Below are 15782 nucleotides of genomic sequence, written 5' to 3' on the forward strand. Positions count from 1 at the left end.
TCGTCGACGAAGTCGACTTCCTCCTTCTGTTACTGTTTCCATTTTTCCTCCCTCTTAATCATCATTTAAATACTATTATTCTTCGGGTCATTACATTCTCCCTGATGAAATTTCGTCCTCGAAATTTACTATTCACGTAGTTTATCATCCCTTTGTAGGCAAAATGGTCTACTTATTTTATTACTTACCCTCACTTATGGCGGAAGAATATAGTGGTTATAATTCAAGTTCTGGGAGATTACATATACCAAAAGAAAATTCCTCCCAAAACTAAAATACCACATACCAACTAAAGTATTACATGTACCTGCAAAAGAAAACTACATATTTACTTACATTTTCTAATTACATTTAAAATTTTTGGAATAGTTGCGGATATTTCTGTCTGATCTGCTCATTGAGCTCCTAAGAAGTCTTTTCTATTGCATGATTCCTCCATAGAACTTTTACGAGAGGAATCTTCTTATTACGTAGTTCTTGTTCCAATCTGTCCAGAATCTGCACGGGCACCTGCTCATAAACTAGCGAATCACCGAGCCCCAATTCACTACAACTGATGATATGAGAAGGATCTGGGACGTATTTTCTCAACATGGATACGTGGAATACGTCGTGCATCCTGGATAGTGTAGGTGGTAAAGCTAGCCTGTAGGCCACCGGTCCCATTTTCTTTAAAATCTCAAACGGACCAATGAATCTAGGGCTAAGTTTACCCTTATTTCTGAATTTCATAACTCCTTTCAATGGAGCTATCTTCAGGAACACACGATCACTAGCGTTGATCGGTCCGTTTAAGATTCATCGGTCCGTTTGAGATTTTAGAGAAAGTGGGGCTGATTGCCTATAGGCTAGCTTTGCCACCTGTATTATCCAGGATGCACGATGTATTCCACATATCTTTGCTGAGAAAGTATGTCCCAAACCCTTCTCATGTAATTAATTATGGAGAGTTGGAGCTTAGTGATTCGTTAGTTTATGAGGAGGTGTCAATACAGATCCTGGATAGGAAAGTGCAGGAATTAGGTAATAAGAAGATTCCTCTGGTAAAAGTTTTGTGGAGAAATCATGCGGCAGAAGAGGCTTCTTGGGAGTCCGAGGAACAGATAAGGCAAAAGTATCCACAACTATTCCAAGAAGTTTAACTGGGTAAAATGTAAGTAGTTAGGGTAATATTTCTTTTGCAAGTACATGTAATAGTTAATTAATAAAAGCATTTTAGTTTTGGGAGAATTTTCTTTTGTATATGTAATCTCCCAGGACTTGGAATGTAACCAGGGTATTCTTCCGCCATAAGTGAAGGTAAGTAATAAAATAAGTAGACTGTTTTCTTTAAGGGATGATGAATCGTAAGGATAGCAAATTTCGAGGATGAAATTTTTATAAAGAGGGGAGAATGTAATGACCCGAAGAAAGAATTATGGCATTTAAATAATTAAGAGGGAGAAAAAAGAAATTAAAAAGGGCGCACAACAGGTCCTCGTCAACGAACGCTTCACGTTCATCGACAACATGACATATTGGGTTCGTCAACAAGGGTGTGCTTCGTCGACGAGAAAATACTGAGAGGGTGTTTTGGGTGATTTTGAATTTTATTGATGAGGAGAGTGTTCATCAACGAATTGTCTTCATAACCTCGTCGACGAGGTGACGTGGATTGTCGACGAAGGCCAATGTATAAATAGGCCAAATCTTCATTTTTGGCCGAAAACTCACGCACAACTTTTATTTTCTCTCTCGTCTTCGGTTTCCCATCCTTCTCTCTTACTTTCTAGGTCCGTTCTCCGCTAGATCGATGATTCGAAGCCACCATAACACTCCTAGGGAAGTTCTCTGCATATCTGCTAGAGTGGATCGTCGGTAGGTCGAGCTTGGAAATTCATCCCAAATTCAGGGTAAGGTTTTTATTTAGTATTTGGCTTTCCCTGTAGTTGTAGAAAACGTAGTACGCGTAGATATACTAAATTTTTGTTTTGGGAAATGTTATTTCCAGGGTGTTGAATGAGGAGCCTAGTGGGAATTGGATTGACTATTTTAAGAGCTTTTCATGAATCAGGTAAGAGGATAAACTAAGTTAGATGTTTTATGAAAAATAAGTATAATTTTATAGCATTTGATTTTAGGGAAATATATGTTTATATATATATATATATGATTATGCATTACGTTGGAAAATACTGTTGAAAATGGCAATATGTTCTGAATATATGTAATACTCATTTTGTGTGGTACGAGTAGAATTTATGGTGAATTACTGTTTCTAAGAATATGTTAATAATATAGATTTTTATAATGGAAAATCGGCAAACGGGTCGAGAATTTTATATATGTTTTTCCGGCGTACGGGCTGAACTATGGATATGTTTTGCCAGCGTACAGGCCAAGCTATGGTAAAATATGAAATATCGGCATACGAACCGATAAATTCATGATGTATATGTGGGTATATATATATATATATATATATGCAAAATGATGTGATGATATTGATTTGGAAATTTATAATATGAAATATCTGTGTATCACAATTTGATTATATGTTATATGTTATTAGAACCTGGTTGGCTTGGTTTAGGCTAACATTTGCACGGTACCACTGCTATGTGTTCATGATCATCATGATATTGTGTTAACACTGCTGTATGGAGTAGCGTGAGGACGGATAGTCGATGTGATTTTTAAGAAGTGTGGACGCCCCTAGTGTACAGACCAGGTTTGGCAGACCCATCGTACTTACAGACTATACTTTTGACTTGGAGTGGTCGGCCAACCATTGTCAGGTCCCGCCTTCGAGCCACAAAACCCAATCATATGGGAATAATACATGACAACAGTCAGCTAACCATCCAGGTTTGTTTTTGTATTATTATTATATGAGATGATTTATGCAAATAGAAATCCATTCTATTCTTCTTTGATATGAGTACATATGTTTTCCCAGATATGATACAGATAGTTACACTAACATGTTTATGCATGGTTTTATGTATAACACGAAAATACTTATGTTGCCACACACTAGTATTAGTTTATATCCCTTACTGAGAGGTGTCTCACCCCGAATTATATGAACTTTTCAGGAGGCCCTGATAAGAGAGCGGATAAAGCTTCGCTGTGATAGTACAGTTGATCTGCACTTTCTGAAAGGAAAGTATTTGATGGGATTGGATGGATTTTTGTGGGAAATAACCCTAGGATTTTATTTTGGGTTGTATGTATAAATAAAATGGATGTAGTAACTCTGGTATTGAGATGGATGGTAATATGTGTATGATATTATGAGATGTTCATGATTTTGTGTTTCCTGTTGCTTAGGCTTCTGTATTGTGTTTCTGACTTATCCTTGATACCCACGGGTTCAGGTTGATTATGATCTGCTAGATTTATTATATTAGTTTTGTGTTATTTAAAAAAAATATGAAAATTAAGCAGGTCGTTATTGTCTTGCCTTCTTTACTTCATCAGGAACAATATACGAGGCGAACATACTGCTGGACCAACTCCTGTCCCCGCTTCAGATTCAGTAATACTTCCACTTTAGCTTCCCTGACAATGGCTGGGAAATATCTGTCAAAGAATAATTCTTTAAATTGGTCTTATGTCATAGCTATAGGCGTCGTCCTCTGTAGCTCCAAAAGTCTCACAGTAGTCCAGCACCTCTCAATGTCCCCTATCTATTTATAGGTGGCGAAGAGGACCTTTTGCTCCTCCGTGCACTACAATATTGCCAAAACTTTCCTTTTCTCTTGGATCCAATTCTCAATGGCTGCAGGATCAACTTCTCCTGAAAATGTCGGAGGATTCATTTTGGTCAATTTCTCTATTGTGCACTCATGGCCTGCAGATAGGCCTCCCTGCTCTCTGGAGCTCCTAGTGATCTTAGATATAACCTGCTAAACCACATTGCGTAATACCGCATCAGAATTAGCCCTGCCGACACTCGAGGGCCCTGCACCGTCACTACCGCTTGCATGGGCACTACCTCCTCTAGGGTCCATCCTGAAAAGATAATAACATGACTTAGGGACCCTAGTCTTATAACTTACACATCTAACCAAAATCTCCTATCTTGACATCCTTATCTTATTTCAAGATCCAATCCTACACTTTAGAAACACAATCCGGCAATAGTTTACTATAACTTTCTTAAAATCATCACCCCAGGAAAGACACAGAAACTACCATGGAAGTCCTGCCTCTAAACTGCAAAACAAAACCTCAAATCCTTTTCCTATACTCTAGTATTGTTTCCGCTGTACTCTAAAGTTTATATAACCTAGCAACCTAGGCTTTGATACTAAACTGTAACGACCCGCCTATTTTACCGTAATTTTTTTTTCATAATAATATTTACTATAATAATCCTGATAAAACATAATCAACCTAGACCCGTGGGTTCCAGGGATATACTTGAAATACAACTCTGATACCTAAGCAGCGGGAAACATAAATTACATACATACCATCTAATAGTTATAATACCAGAGTACTACAAATATATCAAGTATATATATATATATATATACTTCCCCGAAAGACCAAAAGGGAAAACTAGGATCATATTCCAAAAACCATCTGACCCTAACTTGGAAACTCACCCTCTCACCAGGGTGGTATAGACTACCTCTACTGATACGGAGCTCGGTCTATCTGTCTAGTTGGATTTCCTGAAATGTTTTGTAAGCTGGGATGAGACACCTCTCAGTAAAGGAAATAAACTACTATCAATGTGTGGCAACATGAATATTTCCATGTTATAAATGTAACAGTAAATAAATCATACTTGGGAGAAACATAATTTATCATAACATGGTATATCATACTGAATTTCTATACATAAAATCATCTTATATAACTATACACGAAATAACACCCTGGATGGATAGTTGACTGGTGTCATGTCTTACCCCAACATGACTAGGTTGTGTGGCCCGAAGGTGGGACCTAGCAATGGCTGGCCAACCACGCTAGATCAACATAAGTCTGTAAGTACAATGGGTCTTCCGCTCTTGGTCCGGATGACAGAGGGACACCTGCACTACCATAAAATCACATCAACTGCCGATCTCCCACTGCCCCTTACAACATGTGGTAGCACTAACATATACATGATCGTATTCAAATAACTACGGTACCGTGCTTCCAGAAAGTCTAAACCAAGCCATTCGAGTTTTGATAACGTATAGTAAACCTCAAATAACGATACATAGTTGCCTCATAATAACATTGGTCAAAATAATATTTTCATGTATTTTTGCATATCATAATGTATAAACCACGACCCTTACATCGACATTTTTTTTTTTTTGTGAAACACGGCCTTTACGCCGACATAGTAAAACATGAAAACCACGACCCTTACGCCGGCATAGTATATCATATAAAAACCTTGGCCCTTACGCCGACATATCATATAAAAACCACAGCCCTTACACCGGCATGTCATATAATATTCATAATTTGAAATCCCTGTACCGTTTTTAATATCTTCCTGAAAACTGTAATAACATGCTTATTCTGATAACATAATACTTTGATACTACATAAAATCGTAGAATTTCATACTCATGCCACACAAAATGAATATTGTTCTATTCGTAAAATCTGCACAAAATCATATTCCCTACTGAACTGTATTAAAATCATTTTCTTGTTAAAAACAATATTTCCAAACTCAGTTTTATAACATACATAATTTCGTTGAAAATAAAAGTTGAATATTAATAAATAATTTCATAAAAATATTGACTTAGTTTATGCCTTTACCTGATTTACTAAGCCCACAATTTAGTCCAAAAGTACACCCGCGGTGTTCCCAGCACAATACCCTGAAACTAATGCTTTCCCTTAATAAAACTTCAGTATAAACCCATCTAACACCTTTCCTTAGTCCAAAAATACCAAATACCCTAATAAATATTAAAATAACTAACTTACCCAAAATTTAGGATGGTTTCCAAGTTAGCCTAACTTAGAAATCACTCAAGCAGATTTGTAAAGAATCTTCCCAAGAGTAACGTGGTGGCTTCGGATCATCGAACCGAAGTGAAACCGAGCTAGAAAACTAGAGAGAAGGTAAAGGGGATAGATTCTAGAGAGAGAGAGAGAGAGAGAGAGAGAGAGAGAGAGAGAGAGAGGTTGCATGAAATTTTCTGCGTTGAAAATCCAAGTTTGGCATAGTTATACACCTACCTTCGTCGACGAGACATGTCACTTCGTCGACGAAGCCAAGAAGGGTGTTCGTCGACGAACTCATAACATTTGTCAACGAATTTTAGGCCCTAAAATTACCCCTCTCAGTAATTTATTGTCGACGGGACATGTGGCGTGCGACGATTGCAATAGGGAGTTCGTCGATGAAGCCACAGGGTTCGTCAACGAACCCTGCTTTTTCCCTCCTTTTGAGTTTCCTTTCTCCTCCTTTCCTTTTATTATTTAATTACTATAATTTTTTGGGTCTCTACATAGTAAGCAATAGGCAAGCATGAAGTAAACACAAGAGTTAAGCAATAATTAGTAAAGTAATGCACTTCATTTGATTATATTTCCATAGAGAACATGTGTTTTTGCAAAAGACACAAGTAGGCTAAACATTTACAATAGCTAGTTTTGCAGTGATTGATGAACACTCGATCTCCTAAAGAGTTTTCTATGAAAATGTAACACTAGCATATGGAAAAATGACTATGATTGAGGAGTAATACTCTTTATTTATTTATTTATTTATTATTTTATCAAGCATTATTCTACATGAAATATATATATTACTCATGGTTTCTCACCCAACCAACACAAGATATGTGGTTATAGGTAAGCCTAGTTAATACCCTAAATAAGTTTGACTCGTGATATTCTCACAAAGTTATGTGGTAGATGACTTTTTAAAGTTTGATATGAAGTACCCTTCAACTTTATCCATAAAAGAACCCATGTATTTTGGTAAGATTTCTTCATCTCTAAACTTTCACCACTTCACTAAGAACTCGTGCCATTCTTATATGTAAGGACCTCTTTAACTTATTTTTGTTGCACAGTCTTTAGTGGTGCTCTAATTGACTAACTATGAGTTGGATTTTCAGTGTTGATGTTGAATGTCTAGAGGTAGTTGTTGTGAAATATAAAGTGCATTTTCATCCAAGATAGAGATCAATCTTGTAAGAATCTTTTTTCAAACTTTTAATAAAATGAGGTTTGGTTCTTCATATTTGCGAAGTGATCTCCTATTTTGTCCCTATAGTGACCTGATCTATTTTGAGTGGTGCTTTAAAAGAACTTAGTTTCCTTCATTCATGAACAATGGTCTTGATGAGCACACAACCCCCTAAAGGGTTTTCTATGAAACTCTAACACTAGCACATGGAAACATCACTATGCCCAAAGAGTCATACTCGTTTTTATTTTCTTTCGAAATCATTATTTTACTTGAAAAATAAATCTTGTACTACTATTTATATGATGGTTCCTTACCTAGTCAATGCAAGACAAGAAGTCATAATTACGTAAGCAAAAGACTTTAAACAAGTTGGGCTCCTTATATTCTCCCTTAATTATGCTATTAATGTCATCATAAACTCTGTGCTAAGTGTTGATGCTAAGGTGATGCATATCCATTAATAACATTAAGGAATGCTTGCTTTTTCTTAGCTATATTGAAAACATCATCTGTAGAGACCCGACGAATTATAACAAATAGAAAACCCATCTTGATATCTTATATGCTTAGTATGTCCTTTTATAAATATACTTGACTTTCTTTGAACCTTTAGGACATAAGACTCGTTTTGATAAAACCAAGACTAACTATGAAGATGTTCAAAATACCAAAATGTTTGAAAACTTGTCTCTTTAGAAAACATATTTGAGTTTAGGATTCATTTAACAAACTCTTTAAGTTTAATTTTGAAAGTCATGAAACGTGAGTTTGTATTTATATCTTTAGTGAAATCCTATAAACTCATGTGCCCTAGTATGCATGTGCTTTGCTCAACTCTTGCGTAGAAATCATGCAGAAACAAAGCGCAAGAGTTATAAACTGAACCTACCACTCACACAACCCTTATTACAAATAATTCAATAATTATAAAACATCCGATTGTGCTTGGGTCCTTCCGAGTATGTGTCCATTTGATCTTTCCTTATTGATGCCTACTTGGTCCAATCTTTGCCTCTCACTTGGTACTTCAAGCATTTTCCACTTGTACTTCTACTAACCATAACTGCAAAGATAGAAAAACACACCCCCAGGGTGTGGTTCAAGTGGTAGTGCGGGATGCGGGAGTGCCTCTCACGAGGTCAGGTATTTAAACCCTCCCGGGTTCGTTTCCGCCCTTGGACTCTTGAATTTACATTCCCTTTGGAGTTGTGAGGTCAACTTCAAGGGACGCAAGATTAATCACATGGATCGTAAAACAGACACGTGGATACTCGGTGCATAATCCAAAAAAAAAAAGATAGAAAAATACTAGGAACACACAAATAGGTTAATATCATCGAAACACATTAAATATGATATTGTAGCCAATAAGGCTAAAAATAACCTTATGTTATTTTTTAAAGAAAATATTGAAGTTTTAATTATATATAATTAAAATAATTATTAATGCAAATTTTAATTTAAAATAATAATATTTTTAATTTAAAATATATTTAAAATTAATCATATAATACCCTATAATAAAAATAAGTATCTAAATATTACTTATTTTAAACATAATCAAACATCACTTATAATTTTAGCACTTTTTTCAATTCTATATTAATTTTCTAATTATAATTTAAATATTTTTTATTAAATAAACTAATATAATATTATTTACTATTTAACAATAATCATGTTATTAATGTTTATTTATAATATATGATTATGACATTAATTTATGTTAACAATAGTATTAATAACGAAATTAAACTTTTAAATTTATTTAACGTTAGTTTAAATTTATAGATGGTTCTTTTTATTCATTACTGAATTTAATTATTAATATTTAATAGGTTATAATGCATAGTAAAATAGTATACGATTAAATTTTAATTAAAAATTATTTAACTCTTATTTTTAATTAATATTTAATTTTTTATCAGAAAAAATAATATAATATTATTTTTTGATTAACAATAGTTTTGTTCTAATTTATAGTTTAAACATATGATTATCATATTAATTAACACTTAAGTAATTTTATTAATTAAATTAATATTTTAAAATTTTAAAATTAATTTGTGAGAGTTGCAAACTCAGAGGAACTACTATTTTGCATTGGTGCATTACTGTATTTGAAAGCATTTTCATTGTATGCCAAAATATGTTTTGAAATTCCATATTCGTGGGGGCGGACTAGGCAGCTTTTGTTTAAGGGGTAGCATCCATGGCATTAGAATTTTTTCAAATAATTGATATAACTACTATTATTTTGTTGTGCACCAAACTGCATTATTTTTTTCGAGAACATGTCAATATTAATGACAAGAAATGAAATTAGAATTTTCTTAGATAATCTATATGTTTCCTTCTCGTTATTAATTTCAAGTATCATTGCTATTAATATTTTTTATCATGATTTGTTTGGCTGAATTTGTATTATTTTCTTTCTTTGATACATGTTGAGTTATTTAGGAATTGTTTGGAACAACTTATGTAAAAGTGTTTTTGGAAAAAAGTGCTGAATTTAATAAATATTGGATTGAAAAAATGTTGAAAATTAAAAGTGATGTTTGGTTGTGTTAAAAAAAATGATATTTGGATGCATACTTTTATTATAGAGTTTATATTTAAAATTTTAAAAAATTACTATTTTTAATTTAGATTTTTTTAAATAATGATTTTATTATTTATAATTAAAATTTAAATATTTCCTATTAAAAATAATATAAAGTTATTATTTTAATTAAAAATAATCTTATAATTAATGTATATTTATAACATATTACTATCATATTAAATTATGATAAAAAATAATATTATTAATTAAATTTATAATTTTAATTAATTTAATATTAATTTAAGCTAATAAATAATTCTTGTTCAATTCATAATTAAAATATTATAACTAAATTTTTAAGTGCTCCCAAATAGGGACTTCGCAGTTGATTCCGTTGACTTTCTTGTTGCAGATTTGTGTCCTCATTTTGTGAAAATGGCCATGTTATTTAAAACACTTCCTGCTAGATTTATCTGTTTTAAAACAGGGCAAGTATTTAGGCTTGACGTCTCTATTCAAGCAAGCGTTTGGCAGTGAATGTCAACACTAAAAGAATTTAGAAGATTGCAATCTTCATTTTGTGAAGAATAATTTTTCTTATTTTCCTTTGTTTGATGTGATGCCTAAAAACAAAAAATCTGGAGGCGGAAAATAACTCTCAAAGAGAAAATAATTCTCTGCAAACAAACAAGAAAAGAAAGAAGCAGTATTATGTTCAAGAAGTGTTTTCCTTTTTCCTTGAACAAAAGGGCAAAAGCAGCAAGCAAAGAACAAACGAGTTCCAATGTAGCTTGCAAAAAAAAGCATGCCCGCACTGCACTCTACTGCAAGTAAATTGGAAATGGAATACACCTGGAGAAAGCTTTTGTTCAACCCAAATCAAACACGATCCACTAATTCATGTAAAAAATGAGAAAAATACCAAAATCATCCTCCTTTTTGAGTAATTTCAAGCAGAAGCAAACTTAGTTTTTTGTTCTCATTCCTTGCTTATGTAAAGGCACAAAGAGTTGGTCCGATCAACACTCTCTCTCTCTCTCTCTCTCTCTCTCTCTCTCTCTCTCTCACACACACACACACACACACACACACACACACAAATGCACAATAAAGAATACAAAAAAGAAAAAGAAAACAAGCCCTTTACATCTATGACAAGCTTAAGAGGGCAGCCTGCCTTGAACAAGAGGGCAAAAGCAGCAAGCAAAGAACAAAAGAGTTCCAATGTAACTTGCAAAAAGGCATGCCCGCACTGCACTATACAGCAAGTAAATTAGAAATGGAATACACTTAGAGAAGCTTTTGTTCAACCCAAACCAAACACGATCCACTAATTCATGTATAGAATGAGAAAAATACCAAAATCATCCTCCTTTTTGAGTTATTTCAAGCAGAAGCAAACTTAGTTTTTTGTTCTCATTCCTTGCTTATGTAAAGGCACAAAGAGTTGGTCCGATCAACTCTCTCTCTCTCTCTCTCTCTCTCTCTCTCTCTCTCTCTCTCTCGCACACACACACACACACACACAAATGCACAATAAAGAATACAAAAAAGAAAAAGAAAACAAGCCCTTTACATCTATGACAAACTTAAGAGGGAAATACTGATGATTGGAATTATAACCAAGTACTAAAAATAGACTTCTGTAGTTCTAAAGGCACCATGCTTAAATTGTTTCAGCTATCCTTATTTGAGTGTCAAGATGCAAGTTGGGAAATTAAAAAGATCAATTGACCTAAATCCTCAGAAACAACTCTTGCCTTCTTCAATCTGTTAACTAAATGAAAAGGACAATGAAGAGGAATACAGTTGAATCCTGTTTTGAATAGGACTGTGGGGGTCTTTAAGAGTGCTTTTGTTTCATGGACCAAGAGTTTTTAGGTTAAGTCACTGTTAGCCTATGTTTGGGGCAGTGATGGCTCCCTCCCTCCCTCAGGGTTCACCCAGCTAGACTGCAGGTTTGGTTTATTTTGTCAAAGAGTTTGATAGTATCTGTTTGTGACGATTGAAACTCAATTTAGCAAAAAAGAAAGAACTAGGCTAAAGAGGAGCAGCAACGGAACAAAGGAAAAATCAAAAGAGAGAGAGAACTCTTAATTCTTTTAATATATATACACATTATGTAAACCTAAAGCTTGATATATATTGTTGCCCACAACCTAATAGCTTCAACTTTAAGATAAAATAGTAATCTAACATGGTATCAAAGCTGGTTACCAGGAGGTCTTGTGTTCTAGTTTTGTTGCCCGTAATTTCAAAAAAAAAATATTACATTTCTTATTATGGGTGTCATTTATCATGTGTTTATCTCCACGTGCTGTTGGGCTGCACCATAGGCTGCATGTATGGTGGAGTGTTAAAGCTTAATATATATTGTTGACCCACAACCTAATTTAGGTAAAGTGTTAATCTAACAACCTTTGAATACAATTCCAATCTTGACATAAAAGCAAGAAAGGTAAGGACATGATTCATCTTGAATGACATAATATAGCTACTTTAATTAATCCACAATGGATAAAGCAACCTATGTCTATAAACACCAAGGAATCACCTTGTGTTTTGGGGCAGATAACTCAGCACCTCCGTTCTTGGTTGCATACAAAAAATGGCAGCTCCCGAGGAGGTGACTTTTATGGAAGAGTTCTCTGCAAAAGAGAGTGCAGTAGCCGGAGAAAATGCAGCTTCACTACACAGAAGTGGCAATTCGCCTGCTGTCGTATCTGATGAGTGTGAAATGCTGAGCATTGTAATCCACCGGGAAGCAAGTTCCTGCCCTCCTGATACTACAGACCAGTGGTTGCAATCCATGATGAAGGATGGGTCTACAAGCAATAAAAAACAAAAGCCCAGGATACAGAAGGTCCCGAGGATGCTGCGCAAGATCGAATCCAACGAGAATTGCTACGAACCGCAGGTGGTTTCAATTGGTCCTTACCACCATGGGAAGCTGGAGCTCGAAGCAGTGGAGAAGCTCAAGGTTCCAATGGCACGAGATTACATCCAAAGCTGTAATACCAGTAAGTTGTCAGTTCGTGAGATGTATGACAAGGTTGCAGCGGTGGCGGTTGAAGCAAGGCAGTGCTATGCGAAGGACGCAACAGAAGGCCTGGACGATGAGGCCTTTGCTCAGATGATGTTCCTGGACGGCTGCTTCATTCTCCAGTTCATTTATTGTTATGAAGAAAACAAGCATGCAGAAATGAAGATGAGAAGCCTGGACATTGCTTTCGTGCGGCGGGACTTGTTCTTGTTGGAGAATCAACTCCCTTTTCTGGTCCTCAAGGAGCTGGTGAGCTTGAGGTTTGAACAAAAAGAGGGGATAAATAAGATCAACAGTTTCATTGAGCATACGAGGGCACTCCCCCCTCCGGGAAAGCCTGGATGGAGACAGAGAATTGAAAATTGCATCGACGACTGTAACTTCTTAAAAAAGCCTCTGGAAAACAGCAAAAATCAGCCCGTAGATGAAGAAGGACCAGCTCACCTACTTGACCTACTACGGGCTCAACTCATCAACTTGCCGGATAAAAAAATTGCTACCAAGTCAATTAGTAGAAGCAGTTTGTGGCACTCATATCGATCAGTAAAGGAGCTGAAGACGGCGGGAATCAAATTTAGGCCCAGCAATACACAGTGTTACACAGACATCAGGTTTGAGCAGGGTTGCGTGGAAGGATTTGTCAAACTCCCTCCAGTTACTGTAGATGACTCAACCAAGTCCACTCTTCTGAACTTGGTAGCCTACGAGGCATGCCCTGATGCCCCTGATGACTTGGGGGTCACCTCTTACATATGCTTCATGGATTCACTGATTGATCATGCAGAGGACGTGAAGGAGCTGCGATCCAAGGGCATACTCTTGAACTTCCTGGGCAGCGACCAGCAGGTGGCTGATCTGTTCAACGAGATAGCCAACGATTTGGTGGACAATCCTGAGCTTCACAAGGAAGTCAAGACGCAGATTGAGGAACATCACAAGAACAAGATGAGAGTATGGATAAAGGAGGGGCTGCACACCCATTTCAGTAGCCCTTGGACTGTTCTGGCTTTCTTGGGTGCTATTGTTGCAATTGTTCTGACTTCTGTTCAAACTTACTATGCAGTCTTCCCTCAGAAGTAATGCTACTAACGGTTTTCGGAATTAAATAAGGTGAAACTAAAATGCAATAAAAATTAAATGGAGAATGTGTAGAAATCAGGTAAGAAATTCAATCACTCTAATGCTTTCTTACATACCAAACATGCACCAAATCTTTTGTCATGGGGATAACTCGAGGCTCTTGGTTGTAGACTTGTAGTTTGATTTTTTTGCTGGTTTGTTTGTATTACATTTTGAGATTGCTTCTACAACACATAGTTTCATTTTATTTATTAAGATAATGTAATAATTATGTATTGAAAATTATAATAAACTCCCTTAGGATAAAAGATGTGATATGTTGAAAATGTCTCTAAAAACATAAACATTATATTTGCCTTTGTCGACACCCTAATTTTAGCCAGGCTACCCCAATAAAATCCGACGAAACAGGATTTGAATTTGAGCCCCAAATGACCCCGAGTTTTAGAATTGAGACCCAGACCCTTCAATCGAGTCTTTCTAATTTTCAGTCGAGTCTCTGGTTTAAAGTTGAGTCTTGTAAATGTCCAATCCAAGTCTTAGGTTTTTAAGCCGATTAATCTTGTTTGTTACACGAGACCTTGAAGTTCAAATGGGAATCCGTGGGTTGATCCTTTCTAGGTCAAGTACCTCTAATGCGAGTTGATGTTAAAACATTTTTTAGCCGAGCCCAGCTGCTTCCAAATTCATTGAAGATTAGACTTTAGAGTCCCCTAATTTTGAAGTCTTTGCTCCTCTAAATAAGTTTCTTGTTTTCCAAAGTTTAGAGCTCCTAGGCTAGGTCTAATAAGGTCATTCAATTTTGGAGCCATTGTTCTTCGCAATGAGTCAAGTTTAAATCTTAAGAATTCAAAGTTCATTTAGGATTCCCATAGTTATAGGACATGTCCCTTCAACTTTACTCACTGTTTTTCCATAGAATAACCTAGGTCTTATCTTCTAAGTTTCAGTTTCAAATTCAATTTCAAAAACTAGGAATCAGTTTTAATCAAGTCTTTGAAGTCTCTATGAGTTCAAGAGTATTCAAATTCAGGATTAAGCTTGTTAAATCTTACCCTATTTTGAAATTGGGCCTCAGTTAAAAAAAAAAAAACCAGTTTCATCTGGAGATTAAAATCAAAATCTATTTTACTTGGGCATAATTGGTCAAAATTGGTCAAATCAAGAGTCATCAAATCCCCTCCGTCAAAGTTTGTCAAATGGAAATGTGAATTGGAAAATATGATAACATATATAAATTGCAGAGGGCATGCACAAGGAACAAATGCGTAATAATGATTACAAAAATCAAAATACAAAAAAGAAGAAACAGCGCTGAATCCTTCCATGCTCCAATCCAGGCTTGCCAAGCCGAGACATCCAAAAAGCCCTCCCCTCCTATGTTGACATTTGGATCACCTCAGCTACCTGCACACAGAGAAGCAAAGCAAAATAATGTTGTTTAGCAATAACAAAAGAAAAAAATAATAATAAATAAACCCAAGATACCTCTCCCTCCATCCCGATGCTGCCATAAGGAAACCTCCCAAATGCCCTCCATTCCTGTGCTGCCACCTGGATCACTCCAATTTACCTGCGCAGGGAATGAGAATTGGTTAGCCAAGAAATCCGCAAAATCAAGAACCAAATTAGTCACATGTGCCGGTAAAAATTATGCCCTGATAGAGGTCGTTAGTGGGGAATTGCTGAGGAAATTGGCACCAAAATGCACCCCTAGACTCCCTATAAATAGGGAGTCCCAGCTGTGATGACCCAAAAATATATATATATATATATATATATATATATATATATGATTAAAGCACAATAATAATAAAATAATAAAAATAGTCATTAAATTAATATCAATATAGAAGTGTTTTTCTGTAAGATCCTTAATTCCATGTTTGATGCTTAAGAAAGACCTTGTCTTAGCGAGTGCTCAGAGACCATTGCGGCTCAGTCGCTCCCTAGAGGTCGGTCTG

At 35.5% G+C, this 15782-nt stretch overlaps 1 protein-coding gene across 1 annotated transcript; it reads left to right on the top strand.

Annotated features, from left to right (window-relative positions):
* Positions 1-12263: 12263 nt before the first annotated feature.
* On the top strand, positions 12264-14126 carry LOC131168190 (UPF0481 protein At3g47200-like). Its single transcript, XM_058127470.1, has one exon. It carries the CDS (start codon positions 12304-12306, stop codon positions 13816-13818), a length of 1515 nt encoding a protein of 504 aa, XP_057983453.1. The 5' UTR covers positions 12264-12303; the 3' UTR covers positions 13819-14126.
* Positions 14127-15782: the final 1656 nt, after the last annotated feature.

Source organism: Malania oleifera, chromosome 11 (genome assembly GCF_029873635.1).
Source record: "Malania oleifera isolate guangnan ecotype guangnan chromosome 11, ASM2987363v1, whole genome shotgun sequence".
In the NCBI taxonomy this organism is placed as follows: domain Eukaryota; kingdom Viridiplantae; phylum Streptophyta; class Magnoliopsida; order Santalales; family Ximeniaceae; genus Malania; species Malania oleifera.